This window comes from Amaranthus tricolor, chromosome 9 (assembly GCF_026212465.1).
Source record: "Amaranthus tricolor cultivar Red isolate AtriRed21 chromosome 9, ASM2621246v1, whole genome shotgun sequence".
In the NCBI taxonomy this organism is placed as follows: domain Eukaryota; kingdom Viridiplantae; phylum Streptophyta; class Magnoliopsida; order Caryophyllales; family Amaranthaceae; genus Amaranthus; species Amaranthus tricolor.
In genome coordinates this window covers 28,429,867-28,447,460 of record NC_080055.1, presented here as the reverse complement: position 1 = coordinate 28,447,460, position 17,594 = coordinate 28,429,867, and the positions used below count along the sequence as shown (strand labels likewise).

General features: G+C 29.3%; 1 protein-coding gene across 1 annotated transcript; it reads right to left on the bottom strand.

Moving 5' to 3' along the window:
* Positions 1-2,756: 2,756 nt before the first annotated feature.
* Positions 2,757-5,301, bottom strand: LOC130823766 (berberine bridge enzyme-like D-2). Its single transcript, XM_057688518.1, has one exon. The coding sequence runs from the start codon at positions 5,251-5,253 to the stop codon at positions 3,640-3,642; it is 1,614 nt and encodes a 537-aa protein (XP_057544501.1). The 5' UTR covers positions 5,254-5,301; the 3' UTR covers positions 2,757-3,639.
* Between the last annotated feature and the right edge of the window lie 12,293 nt (positions 5,302-17,594).

Sequence of the window (17,594 nt, the reverse complement as noted above, 5' to 3'; positions counted from 1 at the left end):
AAGTCTCAACAAAATCTAATACTTCATCCAAAAATATTTAATTATTCAATTAATTTCCATATCTCTTGATCCCAAATTAGGAATCCCGTAATGGTTTTAGGGCACCTCTTACTAAAATAGACGTAACTTACTCATACGGAAACCAAATGAGACGATTTAAGTGGCTACGCGACCATTACTCAGAGCTTTACTATTCTTATTAAGACACTAAAACCCAGAAACAATTAGAACGATCCCAAAATAGCCAAAACAGAAGGTTCATTATGGATTTTCAAGACAGCCTGCTAGTATTTCACTATTTTGAACATAACTCTCTCATTTAAACTCATTTTGGAGCGATTCAAGTGCCCACGTGATCGCGACTCGAAGCTCTACAAATCTCATGAAGACACCAAAACCCCAAAACGACTCTAACTATTTCAAAAACAGCAACACAATTCGGACATAACAAACGGAACCTCATTGTCGATTTTTATGACAGTCTACTAGTATTTTGGACATAACTTCCTCATATGAACTCATCTCGGGGTGATTCAAGTGCCCACACGACCATGACTCGGAGCTCTACAAATTCTAAGAAGACACCAGAACCTAGAAACAATCACAACTGACCTGAAAATGGCCAAAACAGAATGCTCAGTTTTTGAGCTGAAATTTCAATATCCAAATACTAAATTTTATACTAGAAACCAAATAACCCAAATAACCAATTCTAATCAACACTAAAACAACTCAATTACTAATTGAATCCATATACTCATCTTAAACTCAAGTTGATACTAAATTAAATCCACGACCCGAATTGAATCCACAAATACCAAACTACTTTAAAACATTCAATTAATATTTAAATAGAATAGCTTGTGGACTACCTCAATCACCATTGAAGGAAGAGGAAAGAGTTGGTATGGTGGTGTGGTGACACAGGTCAGCCCAAGGGACCCGGTGGTGGTCCAAGGCCAGGACGCCTGCTGCTACCGTGGAAACAGCCACAAAAACGTGGCTGCTGCTGCTGCTTGGGGGTCGCGGCTGCTGCAGGGGAGGAGGAGTGTGTGTCTGCAGGTGGCTACGATGGAGGTGTGGCCTGGTGGTGTTGGGGCTGCTACTGAACCGTGAGGGAGAGGGAAGGAGGCACTATTGAGAGTTTGAAGGTAAAAGATGATGAGGATGAAGAAAGAAATGGGGAAGGGGTGTGTCGGTTAAATGAGATAAGCATGGGTTCATTTTTAGCTTTGACCATTAAATTTTATTAAAGTCGTCTCATCGTAAAACAGTCTTATATAAGACATGCTGTAAGGATATAATAGACGATTTATGAAATAAGTAAATGGGTAGTATGAATAAGGATTGCATTTAGGAATTTATTTTTCAATACTTTATTTAAATTTATTTTTACAAAAATAAGATAGTAATCAATTAATAAAATATAATCAAAATACACTTTTATCGAAGTATTCTTTATACCAATTTTATACATTAAATAAAATATACCTTTTTCTTGAAAATGTTAACAAATCAAATACTTCAGTCAATATTATCAAAATAATAATATTATTACTCGAATTAACTTACTTAATAACCCAATCAACTTAATAAACTTATAATTAAACTTTATTAAATGTAGTCTATTTCATTCTCCCCAACTTAAAATAATTTCGTCCTCGAAATTATACATACACTTCTGATCATCCTTAGTTTGAGATATTAAATCATCAACTTACTTGTTGTTTCCCAATTACAATTAAATTTTTTAATTAAAAACTCTTATAACTCCCGAGATATTTTGAGATGAATACCTTAAGTCATTTATTGAATCTCATATTCATTAAAGATATCCACAATCATTTTTCTATCAACTTTTAATAACTCAAAACTCCATCATTGTCAACTTACTTCAAATTATAACATTTATAACCCTAATCTTCATTTAACGCTTAAAGCTTCAAATTCCATAACAAATTCATCCGAAATAACTTCAATAACCTTTAAACATTCAAATTCATATTTTTTTTCTAAACCATTATTCTATTATACTCACGTTTTACCATTAATAGTTTCATACAAACCCAATTTTTTTTTTAATTTTTTTTTAACCTTTAATAACCAAACATTTCCTCACTTACAAAGTCAAACCTCTCACAATTTAAGTATTCCTTAAACGTCTAATTGATCCTTTTTTTCTTAATTCACATTTTACCATCAATAAAACCTTTATAGAGTCCCAAAGTTATCATTCATTCATTAAAAACCGTTGAAAGCTTTCTCAATTATAATTTTACATTATCCTCAACACGTATAGGCCATTCAATCAAACTTACTACAACATAACTTTAAGTTATTATTAATTGTATTAACCTTTGTTTCCTTTCGAAACTTCCCTTAATTTAAATTTCTCATCCAAGTATCATTAAAATGAACATGTCACAAATACTTTTTCTACATTCTTTATTCCTTTATAGATTTTCAATCTTAACACACAATTAACGCATAACTTTCAATATTCCCAAAATGTTTCTTTTAAATTCTTTGCATCGAATCATTCTTGCACAACATCATCGCAATTCTCGATAAGTTTGGTCCTCAACTCCTTTTGCCAGTTATCCGAGTATATATAATATCTTTTGGAAAACAATTTCAAGAATACTTGACTCGAGTATATATATATATATATATATATTTCAAGTTGAAATTTTGAGATATTTTAAAAACATTTTTTTTAAAAGAAAAGGAAAAGAAGAGAAGTTAAATTAAGAATATTTTATGTCATGTATATCTAGGATCAATCTCGCACTGATAATTCTCTTAAACTTACTCGTCTTAAAATATTAATTTTCCCGAATGTTACATTAAGACTCCATTGTTGTGTTGTTGAACATCATCAGTAATTTATTGTTGTGGGTCAGCATTTGATTGGTTTTAGGCCGTTCATATCCATTGCTGAGATTATCTTCTTCTATGCAAAAGTGTATTGATTTGGTTGTATTTGTTGCTATAGACATCCCAAATTAGTTATTCTTTCCTTATTTGTTTCTCTTATTTAGAGATATTCACGTGAGATTTTAATAAATTTAATAGGTTTTGATAGATTCACGCGGATTTTATAATAGATTTTGGTAAATTTGATATTTCCACTTTGAATTTTGATAGATTCTGATAGATTATTCAGTCTCCTCAATTTATCTAAAAGATATATTCACATGAAATTTTAATAGATTCTTCTCAATGTATATTTTCCAAAAATTTTAAATGATCTTCACATACACAATAGAAGATATTTAAGTTTTAAATTGACATTTGAATCTAAACAAAAAATAGAGGTAAAAACAAAAGGGACCGAGAGAGAGTATAATTCAATAATACAGATGCACTCTTATCAATACTTTCTTTTAGCTTTTCTATTTTGAAGGGGAGGTTTAGGGAAAGAGAATGGAACTCAGATTCTTCTTGGAGGAAGTAGTAAAAGCTCTAATTGGAATAAAACCCTATTTTCTCACCCTTTTCAATACTAATACCCTCTTCTAATATCTAATACCTTCCCAAATGAGTAATACAATTGTCCTCCTTGCATGTCTTAGTGTCCCTGACTTTTATTTTCATGGCATAATACAACATTAAGGAAGCATTACATACACAATCAAATTACAACTCGTCTTGTATTTGTACTTTAGAAGGAGGGATCCCTTGTTGATGAAAGAATACATTTTGTGGATCAATAATATTTTTGATGCTCACCAATCTTTCATAGTGACCTAAAAAATACTTCTCCCCCCATGCTCTTGCCTTTTCTACAATATCACCATTGTTGTCATCAATCGTGCCAAGATCAAGATCAATGTAATTAACATAGGCTGCTCGAGGATTCGATGCTACATACGGTGTCATGTAGTTATATATACCGCTAATCCAACTCAAACACCGATTTTCTTCATCTTCTTCTTGCCAAAATAAAGCATACAAAATGTTATATAAGTTTCCTTTTCGATGAGGAAATGCAATCGAGTCATTGCTTATCCGATCCATAACTCCGCCATAAGGATCCAATAGCATAAGCCCCTTAGGCTCTGAGGCCAACATTTCGAGTGCACCCTCTAAGCCCTTGATAGAGACATGTTCTCTAACATAGTCCGACTTGGTTTTTATGTATGATTTATACGACAAAGATCGAGATTTCAAATCGTTGATTGTGCTTCCTTTAGGAAGGTCGGAGAAGTACAAAACCGAATTGATCCATCTCATTTCGAGGTAGTCTTGTTCAAGAATCTTCATCTCCGGAAAATGTTCATTAACTATAGTTCGCGCATCGATTTTTGACCCTAGATAAAGCCCTTTGAATGTAACATAAACTTCTTTAGTTGTGCCACTAGTTAGATAAACTGAGATATGAAAACCATCATCCAAGTATGGAGCAACAAATTGCCACTTATGTATCAATTCAGCTAATTCATGATTTGTGCCTTGTTTGGTAACACTAAAACAAGTGACCCTTTCAGGAACATGGACTAGTTGGACCTTCCAACCATAAACAACCCCCCAATTCCCACCACCGCCTCCTCGTGCTGCCCAAAACACCTCCTCGCCCATCTTGGCCCGGTCAAAAACCCGCCCTTCGGCATCAACTAAGCCCACATCTAACACATTATCAGCAGAAAGGCCATACTTTCTGCTCAAAACCCCAATACCACCCCCAGAAAAATGACCACCAACACCAACACTGGGCCATACTCCAGCCGGAAACCCATAGTAACTACTGTGTGCTGCAATAGTAGAGTATAATTCCCCTAGTGTTGCTCCACTTTCTACCCAAGCTGTCTCAGATTCCAGATCAACAATCACACGGTTCATATTCATCATATCAATGATGACAAATGGGTTGTTGCCACGTGGAATAGAGGACATTCCCTCATAACTATGTCCACCTGACCTGATTCTGATTTCCATCAATGATCTCCTACAGCACAACACAGAGTTGACTACCTGTTCCTTACTTTCAGGCAAGATAATAGCCGTTGGTTTTGGGGTTGAATCTTTTGCTACCCTTAGATTTTGGATAGAAAATTTAAGAAGATGATTGAAATGTATGGAAGAATGATGTTTCGATGATGGGTGTAAAGTAAAATTAGTAATTTTATTGTTGTTGAGGCAATGAAGTATTTCATTATTATCTATGGATTGAGAAAACATAAAAGTAAGATGGTTAAAGAAGATGAAGCTATGCAGGAAAAGATATGATTTTTGGTGAATAATGTCCGCCATTGATGACTGAAATAATTGGGTACGTAGGTAGTGGGGTACTAATGAGTTATATATATATATATATATATATATATATATATATATATATATATATATATATATATATATATATATATGTGGGTAGGATCAAATGAAAACAATTAAAGTGGTAAAAATAAAAAAACCAGATTTAGATATACATATTGTGCCAAAAGGTGTATATATATTTTTGTGAATGAAAAAATTCATATTATTTACAAAAATGTCATCTGAATATGTACACATTTTAATCATATATGTACATCTTTTAGCAAATGTTTAATTATTTACAAAATTGTCATTTGAATATGTACACCATTAAGCTTTTATGTATACATGTTTTCAGTTTTCACCACATTAATTGGTTTTCAAGTGATCCATATATATATATATATATATATATATATAGAGTTAGTTCATGATTGCATTAATACTTTTTTTTGTCCCTTTGATATTGACACAGAGCACAAAATTGTGCAAAATATATTAAGAAAATGGTGGAATTGTAACTTGTAAGAATATTACAAATATATAGATAGGATTAAAAACGAAATAAAACTAAGAGAAAATATGTACATAAGAATAAAAAAATGTTGAACAAAATAAAAATAAAAATATAAGAATTAAAATGTTGACATACTAATATATAGTAGTGTTTCACATTGGTGGGTGAATTTTTTTTGTTATAATTAATTCAATGACACATGTATCTTGAGGCTTGTTTTGGTTGGGTCTAAGGTTTTCATTATATGTTAAGTGCTGAATTTAAATATATTTTCATTTAAAATTTTGGGAGTTGGTTGTTCAATAATTTTGTGCAATCCTATAATATATATTTGAAAGGTTGTTTCTAATAATTTTTTCAAATTGCTTGCACATCTTTAAAAAAGTGTCATGATAATTAAATAAAAAGCAATATAGTCCACAACTTGGCTATCACTTTAATAATATTGTTTTGGAAAATATTTTCTCGATATAAACAAATAAATAACATATGTACCCAGAAACGAAATATAAAACTTAATTGTAAGTTACAGGCTATCTCTTGAGAGACCGTCTTTTCTAAAGATGGCTCTTAAAAGTCCAATTCACTTTTTTTTTTTAATAAATATCTTAATTTTAAAAAAAAAACTGCCGAAAACTGCTTTCATTTTTGGAAGATGAATTCCCAAGCAAAATAAAACATTATTTAGTAATAAATCAGATTTTTTCATTTTTTTAAAAAATTAAGGTTTATGGATGGTGAAAAATAGTGATGTTGAAGATGACAATCATAACTATTTTTTTATGATTTGGGGTTATAACATAATATATTTGGGGTTATAAATTAATATATTTGAAATTAAAAAATAATATATTTGAGGTTTTATAACATAATATATTTGCTTGTATTATTATAATATCAATTTTGTAGTATTATATCACAAATATATACTATTATAAACTCAAATTTATTATGTTATAACCGCAATTATATATTTAATTATAATCCCAACTATATTATGTTATAACTCAAAATATATTATGGTTATCACCCCAAATATATTATGTTATAACTCCTAATATATTATATTATAGTCACAATTGCTGTTATTAATTTCCCCCAAACAGTAGATATTATTGTCTTCTTCAACATTACTATTTACACTATTGATGAAGTATAATTGTAAAAAAAATCAAAAAATTGTTATTGAATTTGAAACGTCTTTTATAAAGACGGTTTCAAGTAAGAATTTGTGTTAGAACAAAAAGATCAAATATTAGTGTTATTGAATGCTTTTCTTAGTATTTACTCTAGTACTTATATTTTGTCATTAAATTATAATGCATTATTGAGAATATCCACCATCACCAAATACGAGTTATAATATTCCCGCCTGGCCCCCTCAGTATGGAAAGAAAATACGACTAACGTAAGGCTTTTAGAATGGGCCAAAGCCAACCCAATCACTCGAAATCTCATCATGGAGGTAGGTAATCATATTTTTGTCCCAAGAACTTTATCACAAATTTTCAAATAAAACAGTCGTATGATAAAATTGTATTTAGACCGATTCAATGTATATTTACATTTTTAAAATAATTATTTATAACCATTAAATATTCCCTTATACTCTTAAAATTAAAATTGAAAAATTATAAATTTAAAATAACCACTTTATACTTTTTGAGTGTTCACTTATAAAGTTATAATCTTAAAACGAGCAATTGTATTCTTATAGAGGTTAATTATAATTTTAAAATAGATTAATTATAATCTTAAAGTGAGTAATTACAACCTTAAAGTGATTGCTTATAGCTTAAACTTATTTAGAATCTATCATTAAGCTCATTTTTAGCCTACTCTATTTATGTATATCAAGGAGAAAATTTGAAACAAATAAGCAATTTAATATAAAAAAATCTGAAAATAGTCATATTTGTAAATATTTCCCAAAATAAAGCAATTTTTATCGAAAGTTAAGGTTTGGTATTTGTTCGCACTTATTAACAACATTTCATTACTAAATTGAGTCAAAAAAAGTCAGCACAACAATCGGCCGCTGTTACTAAGAGCGACCGATTACTGATCTGATTTTTTTTTACTCAGTTTAGTAATGCGTCGTTGACTCGTTGTTAATAACAATGAAGGATTCACTTAAAACAAAGTGGACTACGAATTGCTCGCTGTTAATAACAGTGGCCCATTACTAAACTGAGTCAAAAAAATTCAGCTCAATAATCGGCCGTTCTTAATAACAGCTTAGTAATATACTGCTGTTAATAAGTGCGAATAAATACCAAACCTTAGTATGGGGTAAAAAGTGTTTATTTTGAAAAATATTTACAAATGACTATTTTCAGATTTTTTTTATATTAAATTGCTTATTTGTTTTAAATTTATATCAGGATCCGCATAGGCGCATAAAGCCCAAACTGTATAAAGTATGGCCCAATTAAAACCTAAATCAATATGGGTTGGATAAGTATGACCCAACCACAACGCCGTCAAAAACTACCATCGTCCGTTAAATACTCAATTCCTTAATGAGCTAAAAAAGAGAGAAGCAAACCCATGTTTGTACTTTGTAGGCACATTTAATTGTATTTCCTCCGTTTTAATTCACACGTAACATTGAAAATATTTGCATTATTTACTTTTCTCTTTTAATTTGTGATTAATTTGTAATTTATAAGTTAAAATATAAAGTGAAATTTTATTTGATTCGTTTCGATGCAAAGATTATTAATATTAAATTTATATAATTTTTATTATACATAATTCTAAATATTAAGGATTAAATTGATACATTAAACTGCATAAAAAAATAAACGTTACAAGTATTTCGGAACGAAGAGAGTATACAATGAAGCAAAGAATAAAACCTTAAATTAACGGGGTAGTGCTATTGAACTTACAAACTTTTTTATTTTTTAATGGATAGCACGTGCTATTCTAGATTTATATATAGATCAGCCTTTAAAGAACTTCTAATGGGCCCCTGCCCGTTATACGTTCTACTCTAGGTTTATACTTCCTCCGTTCCATAATTGTTGCTACATTTGCATGGGTACGAGAATTAAGAAAAGTGATTCACCTACACTGTAGCTGATTGTTTACTTTATAGAGTATAGTATTTTATTATTGTTAATTGAAAAAGAATAAGGAAAAATAGGTTGTTAGGTTACTTTATCGAGTATAGTATATATTTTATTATAGAGTATAGAGTATAGAGTAGGATAAAAATAGGGGTAGATAGAACTTTAAATGATTGTTTTATTACTAAAAACAAAAATGTAACAAGTAATATGAAATTGCCAAAAATAGAAAATGTAGCAAGTATTATGGAACGGAGGAAGTATATAGATCAGTCTTTAAAGAAGTGCTAATGGCGCCCCTGCCCCTTGTGCACGTCTATCAGTTTCTCCACAATTCTTTTTATCTTTAACAATAAATGTATATTGGGCTGCCCAATTAAAATGGTCTAATCGTAAAAATTTGTGTATCTTAATTTGCATGATCAAGTACTTGATGCCCAAATTTGCTCTAATTCATTATCGATTGTACGAGTAGTTTTATCATGAAACCGAACAGTCTAAGCCTTGATGGTTTACTTTTGGGTCAACCCATAAAGCTAATCTGAAAAATGAGGATCACGGATTGTTTGGGCCGGGCAATACACGTACTATGAAGGTTAAAACCGATTTAATAATTGATATTTACCCAATCTTATAATAAAAAATCGATATGATCCGACTTTAAAATTAGATTTACAATAATATAAAAACCAATATAGACACAAAATCTAATCTTGAACTGACTTGAAACTTTTGACCCTAAATTAACTCGATAATCCGAATGAAAACTTCTATACAAACTTTTTATTGGGTCATGCTCTTTGTTGACTACAAGGTACTGATGAAAGGGAAAGGCTAGATGAGAATTAAACTCATCACATTTTCTGAAAAAATAATTATTACTGTCTTATTGAGATAAAACTCAATTCTCTGTTGAGTCGTGCTCTTATTTGTTATTTGTTATTTTGCATGTAGAAGTATTAGTTATTTTCTTCTAACTCTAACCAAGAGTATATTCCACTTTGAATTGTGATGAAAACAAATTTGGGTGAAATAAAAATTTAAAATTATGTGGATATAATATTATAAGAGAAAAAAATAGAATTGTAGAAAGTTTAGTGACATATCCATATTAAAATATATAGTAAAATATGTGAGACAGATTGAGTGAACTTTATTAAACTCTTTAAATCCAAACAGTTAAAAAATTATTTTAATTAGTTATATCAATTTTATTTAAACAACTTAATTAAAAAAGCCTTCAGAAGAATTATACTATATGGGTGATTATTGATCCCTCTCGGTTACTTGCATACTACTTTGCCAGAGATATTCAAAACAAACCCGACCATTTGATAGTCACCTGACCTTATAACCGAATCCGATTTGATCCCACCTAAAAATGGATTTACATTTATGTGGACGCAAGATCCGATTTTAAACTGACTTAAAATATTTAATTCGTGATCGATCTAATAACCCAAATAAACACCTCTTTATATTACTATCTTTATTAATTTTGCATTGATTAAGGATTATTAACAATTGAATGTTGATAAAGATACTTCTTCTTCTCCCTAGCTCTGGGGTTTACATCAAGGTTTAAGAGTTGCGTCTCCTTAAGTACAACAATTAGTGATAATACAAATCCAACAATTGCAACTCTAGTAGGACCGATTAATCAATCATTGAAATAACATGATACCCACCGGCCAATATATATGGCATTTAGGTTCTGATAGTTAAGAAACCAACTCAACCAAAAGCTTAAGCTTATGGTTGAGGCTTCAAGATATGTTATATATTATAACACGCCTTTTCATATGAGAGCCCATTGAGGCTACAAGTGTGAATGCACATAGATGCTGAATATGTCACTTTAAATGAGTAGTGGTTGAGATTCGAACTCGTAACCTCTTGTCACGTTGGCTACTGATAGCATGTTATGAAACCAACTCAACCAAAAGCTCAAGTTTATGGTAGAGGCTCCAAGATATGCTATATACTCTAACACTCATCTTATATGTGATATATTTTATTACAATGTTGGCTGGAATAAAAAGGGTCGATGAAAATTGATTTTAAGATCTTGTTTAAAGAAATTGATATATATCTAATCAAGATAAAACTTAGTTTTCAATATGTTATTTTATACTAGACTAGATGTGAAACAAAACATCAACTATAAGAGCATGAGGGGGTTTCATCATCATCAATCATGAAGAACACTGAAATTGAATTAAGAGTCCAATTCCATTTAACTTACTTCAGCCCAACTTTATTTCATATCACTATAGAGATTGAAATATTTTCTAAGGCCAATATACGTGATTAAATTTTTAGTTAAGATAATATATATATATATATATATATATATATATATATATATATATATATATATATATATATATATATATATATATATATATATATATATATATATATATATATATATATATATATATATATATATATATATATATATAATCACTTCAAACTTCTCACTTTGAACTTTCGGCCTTTCTAGTTTGATTCAATTAATCCAATTTATAGGTAAAAATCTCATTTATCTCTATGTATGTTTATTTAGACCATATCATACTCTTTTAGCAATTAGTCATTAATTTGAGATAAAGTGAAACTCATCATATTGTATACAAGTTAACACTCATTACTCGTATCGTGATTTGTAAGCCTGAGCCCACGAGTGCGCCGTGAGTGTATCCGCTCAAGTGGGCCCTGTAGAGAATTTCGAGGTATATTTATGTGGAATAAATAGCAAGATAATAATGTGGATAATAAAATTTAGAGTGGTATTGAACAACTAATGTTTAAAGTAATAATAATATCACTAGAAACATATAAGATTACTATATATATATATTACTACTATATGGTAGTAGCTCACTCTTATTCTTACAATAACTCACTCTAAAATATTACTCTCACTTTTGCTTTACCAGTCAAGAATGTTGTAGTGGGATAAGAAAAATGCAAGTGATAAGCACCCTATTTATACTACCAGAAATGCTCCAAAATTTAATAAATATGACAAATAATTAAAGATTTTACACTTAGCTTAATAGGGAGGGGGTGATAGGAGTAGAATTTTACCGCTCTTAGTTTTAAATTTTTTTAACTAATTTATGCAATTGATAAAAGAGAAGTGGTTGATGAATTTATTTAATAGGTTCATAAAATAATCAAGTGACAAATTATCACAAGCTAACAAATACTAATTTTCAGAATTGTCCTCTAAAAAGAAAAGGGGGTTGGAGACACAAAGAAATGAGAGTCACAAGTCACGACTAACCCACTATTAGAAACAAGTACAACCCATGCCGAGTTCTTGTCTGCCTCATTTACGCCGTCCCACAAACATTCCTTTTTTCATTCACCATTACATTCCTACGTGGGATCTCTTCTATTATTTGTCCAATTGTTTAATTTTGGTGGACTGCTTTTATAAAATATATTCAAACTATTACTACCATTACATCCAATCACATTACAAATAAATTCTCCATTTCTTTGTATTATACCCATGTGTTTTTTTATTTGTGTAAAAAGAGATAACTTTACTTTTTTCTTGAGTTTTTTCTTGACCCATATAATATTAAAAGTCATTGTAATGAAAGATTAAGGGTTTAAATCTCATTCGTCTCTTTTTATTTCAAGAGAAATATATTTTGATAATTTATTCCACATTGATACATCAGTGAATTAAAGATGACGTGCATGCTTTATAAGTCATTGAATCTCTTTTTTTCATAGCCATATGGTATTGGGATGGTATGTCTTGGCTTATGAAGTGTGTGCATCTATGCTTTTCTGATTCTGATAATATGCTGATATTTACAATAAATTTAGACTAATTTAATAAAATATTTTACTAGTACTATGTATGAGAAAATATGTATTCATCTACGCTTCTATTCCAAATAACTCTCGTATGAGGGGTCACAATTCACTTGATAGAAATATACTCACTATGCCCGTCTAAATTTACACTATATGATTAAAAAACTTTCATATTTTTGAGTCATATGGTATTTCTCAAATGAATAGAGAGAGTTCTCAAATGAATAGAGAGAGTATTTCCTAGTAATAATAATTAACATTTGTTATGTATAAATATAAAGGTCTATCAGCGGAGAAAGTACAAATATATATATTAGAAAAGAAAAAGGATGAACAATAGATAATTTTAATTAGATTCTAATGTATGACTTTTTTAAAAATGGATTTAACACTTTTGTCAAGATAGAAGGGGAAAAGGTTAAGAAACTTTTTTGTCATTTTATCTATATGGTGATTTCTTTTAAATTAGCTTTGATTTTTTTTTTAATGAATAAAATAATATTATAACAAAAATCATGTGTATAATCTATTAAAGTCTTTGAATGTAAGAGGCCAACTAAAAAAGACCAGGCTCATAAACATCTTAACAAAACTGAGCTCTCATCTTTAAATATATATTTTTCATCTTAATTTTATTATCAACTTACACCACCTTTTCAAGCGTTAATGGGTGTAAATAAATTTTAAGAAAAACAATGTGTTAAGTGTATATATCTCAAATTTCATATCGAAAAAGAAGAAAGTATTGACAAACATATAAGTGATCAAACTCTAAATAAGTATAAGGCCTTTTAGGAAGGTGCTGCACAAAACAAATTGGTGCAGGCTCGACCTAAAGCGAACTATATCATATTAATGCAGATTACTGCGTCTAGTGGGCCCAATAAATGGTATCGTGATGGGAGAATCTGGTCTTGATGACTTGTTTGGAGAGTCTTCTTAACATAGTGGTCAAGAAAGCAAGTCCCACGGTGAAGCAACGGTGCAAGGAGACGTAATATATTGTTGGATGAGTGGACAAGATTGACGCGATCTTTAGTCTGAGGAAGAGATTGCTAAATGTACATTTCAAATTTCACATCGAAAAAGTAAGGTAATAAATTAAAATATGTGTTCTTCAAATAAATTTTTATGTATATATTTATGTTAATTGTAATATAAATTTCGCCTAAAATTAAGTTAATTTAACAAAGAAAAAGTAACAAGTGTTTTTGTTGAATTCGTCATTATGTGATTTTTTACATGCTATTTTTCTAGGACCCTTAAAAAATCAATAACGACAAAAATTTACTATCAATTTTGGAGAGTTGAAGATCTTGGGCTAGCTTTTGGCTGGTTCTCAGGCCCTTCCTAAATTTTTAGCTTTGGCAGGTCGCATGCTAAATCTTGCTCCCCTCTACGAATGGCTAAGTGCATCATTATTCTTACTACGACTACTTTTCCAAGATATAAAATGGGACCAAAATCAGAAATATAAGGACCAAAAACTAGTTTCATTCTTATTTTTATTCTTTCATTTTTGTTGCATTTAATGTCCATTATTTTAATTGGGTCAAAGATTTATTGTTTTTTTGGGCTTTTAGATTATATTGGACTAAACACTTGTTATATATGTGATGTTGCACATGCACGATGTTTGCTACCAAGGTCAATTAGAAACGTTCTCCAATTAATTTGTTAGTTTTATCACTAATAAAGGGAAGATTGCGTATATCCGATATTTCAAATTTTACTTAAACCGAGAGTCACTAAATAGCATTAGAGTAATGAAATATTTAATGGAAAATTGATGTCGAATTTGCACTCATGCCACGTCCTCGGTGGCAATAATTCAAATAAAATGTGGTTGTTACAAGAAATAAGAATTAATGTGTCCTTTTAATATTACTTTAAATGATATAAAGGTGGTATTTTACTATTTTACATATTAATTAAAAGGTAAAATTTTTATTATCATAAAAGGTAAATGTGACATTTTAAAATTTTATTTTCCAAAAACCTTTTGAACAATTTATATTGATCATTACACGATATAAAAGATAATTTTTTTAGTCAGTTTAAGAAAAAAATTAACGTTTTCTTACCAAATCTAGTAAAGCTATCCTTTTAACTTGTAAGAGATTATTTAATTATCATAAAATGACCTTAATACCCCTTTCTCATATTTTTCTTCATTTTTAAGCCAAATGTGATACACAAGTTGTAACAGATACTGAGACTAAATAATCATAATGGATGCTTTTTAAATACAATACTTCACAATTAATTTGTTGTAAAAAAAAAATTTTCATATACGTTTTAGGACTAACTAGTATTAGTCTATTAGGAGGGGAAAAATGAAAATATTGAACAATAATTATATCGATTGTTTAATGCATGTGCTTTGGTGATGAATTTTCAGCTTAGTGTCATTTTATTAAAAAAAAAATGTGTACTACTCATACATAGCCATTAGATTACATACATTATAACTAAATTATTCTTAAAACATTAATTATTACTTTTTGAACATAAATCAAGGGGTGTTTGTTACATGGTTTATCTAATAAATAATCAATAATTATTATTTAATTTTATCCGATATACAACTAACTTAAAAGATAACAAAAATAGTCAATATTTATTACTGGTCAAACACGATGTTATAAGTGCTAATTACATCCATTAATCAATAATTATTTACCGAACATCCCTAAATATATTTTTAGAATTCCATTGTAGACAATCATAATCTCATCATCATTAAAATTTTATAATCGTACTCTACTATGATGCATTTTTTTATGAAAATAATACATTTTTAAGACATCCTTCACACGAATAAATAATAGAATAAAATCACATTGTAGGATGATATAATTTGAAATTGGTATGCATAGAAAAATACTTCTAGCTCATATATGCCTTATAGTGAGCGGATAATAAGAATCCAATTAAATGATGACATTTTGCAATAATGGTCAATAGACTAATGATGTGAACAGCTTTTTGAGTTAGGATTAACTAGAAAATAAAGTATTTTAAATGAAAAAATGTACATATATGATATAATTAATAAAGAAATAAAATAAATTGTATAAATGAAAATAAAAAAATTAAAATATATAGGTGAAATATAAAAGAAATGGTTGCTTTTAAATAAATAATAATACAGTATACTTGCTACATTTAACTTTTTACGTAATTCAATGTGATATTTTAATCATTTATATATTAAACTATACACGTTTAAAAATTATAAAAATTTATTAATATTATAAAATTATGCGTTTAGACGATTCAAATAAGATCTCACTTGACTATATTTTTTCTAACTCATTAGCTGCAATATATAAAATAAGCTTGAACGATAAATAGTGTTAAAAATCGTTATGTAGTGAGTATTTCAAATCGGAGGAAATACGTGACAACATAAATTGTGAGGCAGAAAGTATATTTTATGTTGAATGGTTGATTGAAGGATCTTATTAACTAATCATTCCCGTGATTGGAATCATCTAGGAAGCTTGAAGTATAATAATACTCCATTCAATATTGCAATAATTATTAGGAGAATTATCATATTATAATTATTAAATTAAAATCACAATATAAAATTTAACTTAATTTTAAAATACCCTATATAATAATCTTTGTTCGAAGTTTAACTGTCCATATATGGTTTAACCAGCAACCCTTTAAAACTAGTCCTCTTCCTACAGGAATTAATAGTCAAATTTCACGAAAATCAATTAAAAACTCAAAAAATAGTAATTTGAACTAAACTAGAATAGTAGGCCTTGTTTTTGACTTATTGACTAATTTATTGGTTGATGTTTTGCTTTAGGCTTTTTAGATTAATGATATAATATAAATATTTATTTGGCAAATGACTTTTATGTAGATTTGTTATTGCTGTAAAACCTGTTTGTGCTTTGGCTATTGACTCACTTTTTATTTACACACAAATAATTTTTTTTGAAAATTTCTTCTTCTTTTCGGTTGAAATAGATGAAACAAATCTAACACCAACAAAAAATTAAAGGTGTTCATTTGAGTCATCGAGTTAATTTCGGGTTAAACGTTTCGGGTTGGTTTGAAATTGAGTTTTGTGTCCATATTATTTTTTACATAATTATAAATTATTTTTAAAATCGGGTCAAATCAAATTTAGTTACAAAGTCAGATAAATTTCGAATCTATTTGAACACCTCTAAAAAATAATATTTTTTCATTAAAAATAGTCTAGGAACTTGCTACAAGCAAGTGAAAAAAAATTAATTTTTCTAACAAATGGTGAAAATCAACACTCTGTTACAAATGCAAAGAGAAACCTATGATAAGTTGCTAACCTTTTCTGCTTTTTTTGATTTGCGGCCTAGGATGAATTAGATGAAAATTGAACCTAACATGTTCACCCTAGAATTTTCGATCGTCTATACGGAGCTAAAACCGCAAGAGATTGGAGGAAATAACGGAGGAAATTCGGGTGTTATATAAGATCCTTTAAGAAATATTATTTGAGACTCTTCAATATGAGACGAATTTATATAATTAGTCAATTACCTTAAGAGTGGGGACTTGGAACATAGGCACGCTACAAGCCAAGTCGTTAGAAGGGGCTTGCGTTCTAGAAACTAGGTGGAAGGGGCAAAAAGCAAGCGTTTTAAAAGGTTATAAGCTATGGTATGCAGGTTTAGATAGAAAGCAAATTGAGTCGGTATTCTTGTAGCTAATGATATCCTTTAGCGAGTGGTAAAAGTTAGGAGGTGCAATGATAAAATTATGCTAGTTAGAATAGTAGTGGGAGAAGAAGTCATATCGATCATTAGTGCGTATGGGCCGCAAGTTGGGCTAGATGAGGAAGTCAAACATGAGTTTTGGGATAACCTAGGTGATCTTATAGATACCATACCTGCCGATGA

Bases quoted from the DNA above. Each gene is read 5' to 3' on its own strand.
- LOC130823766 (XM_057688518.1), bottom strand. From the start codon at position 5,253: ATGGCGGACATTATTCACCAAAAATCATATCTTTTCCTGCATAGCTTC.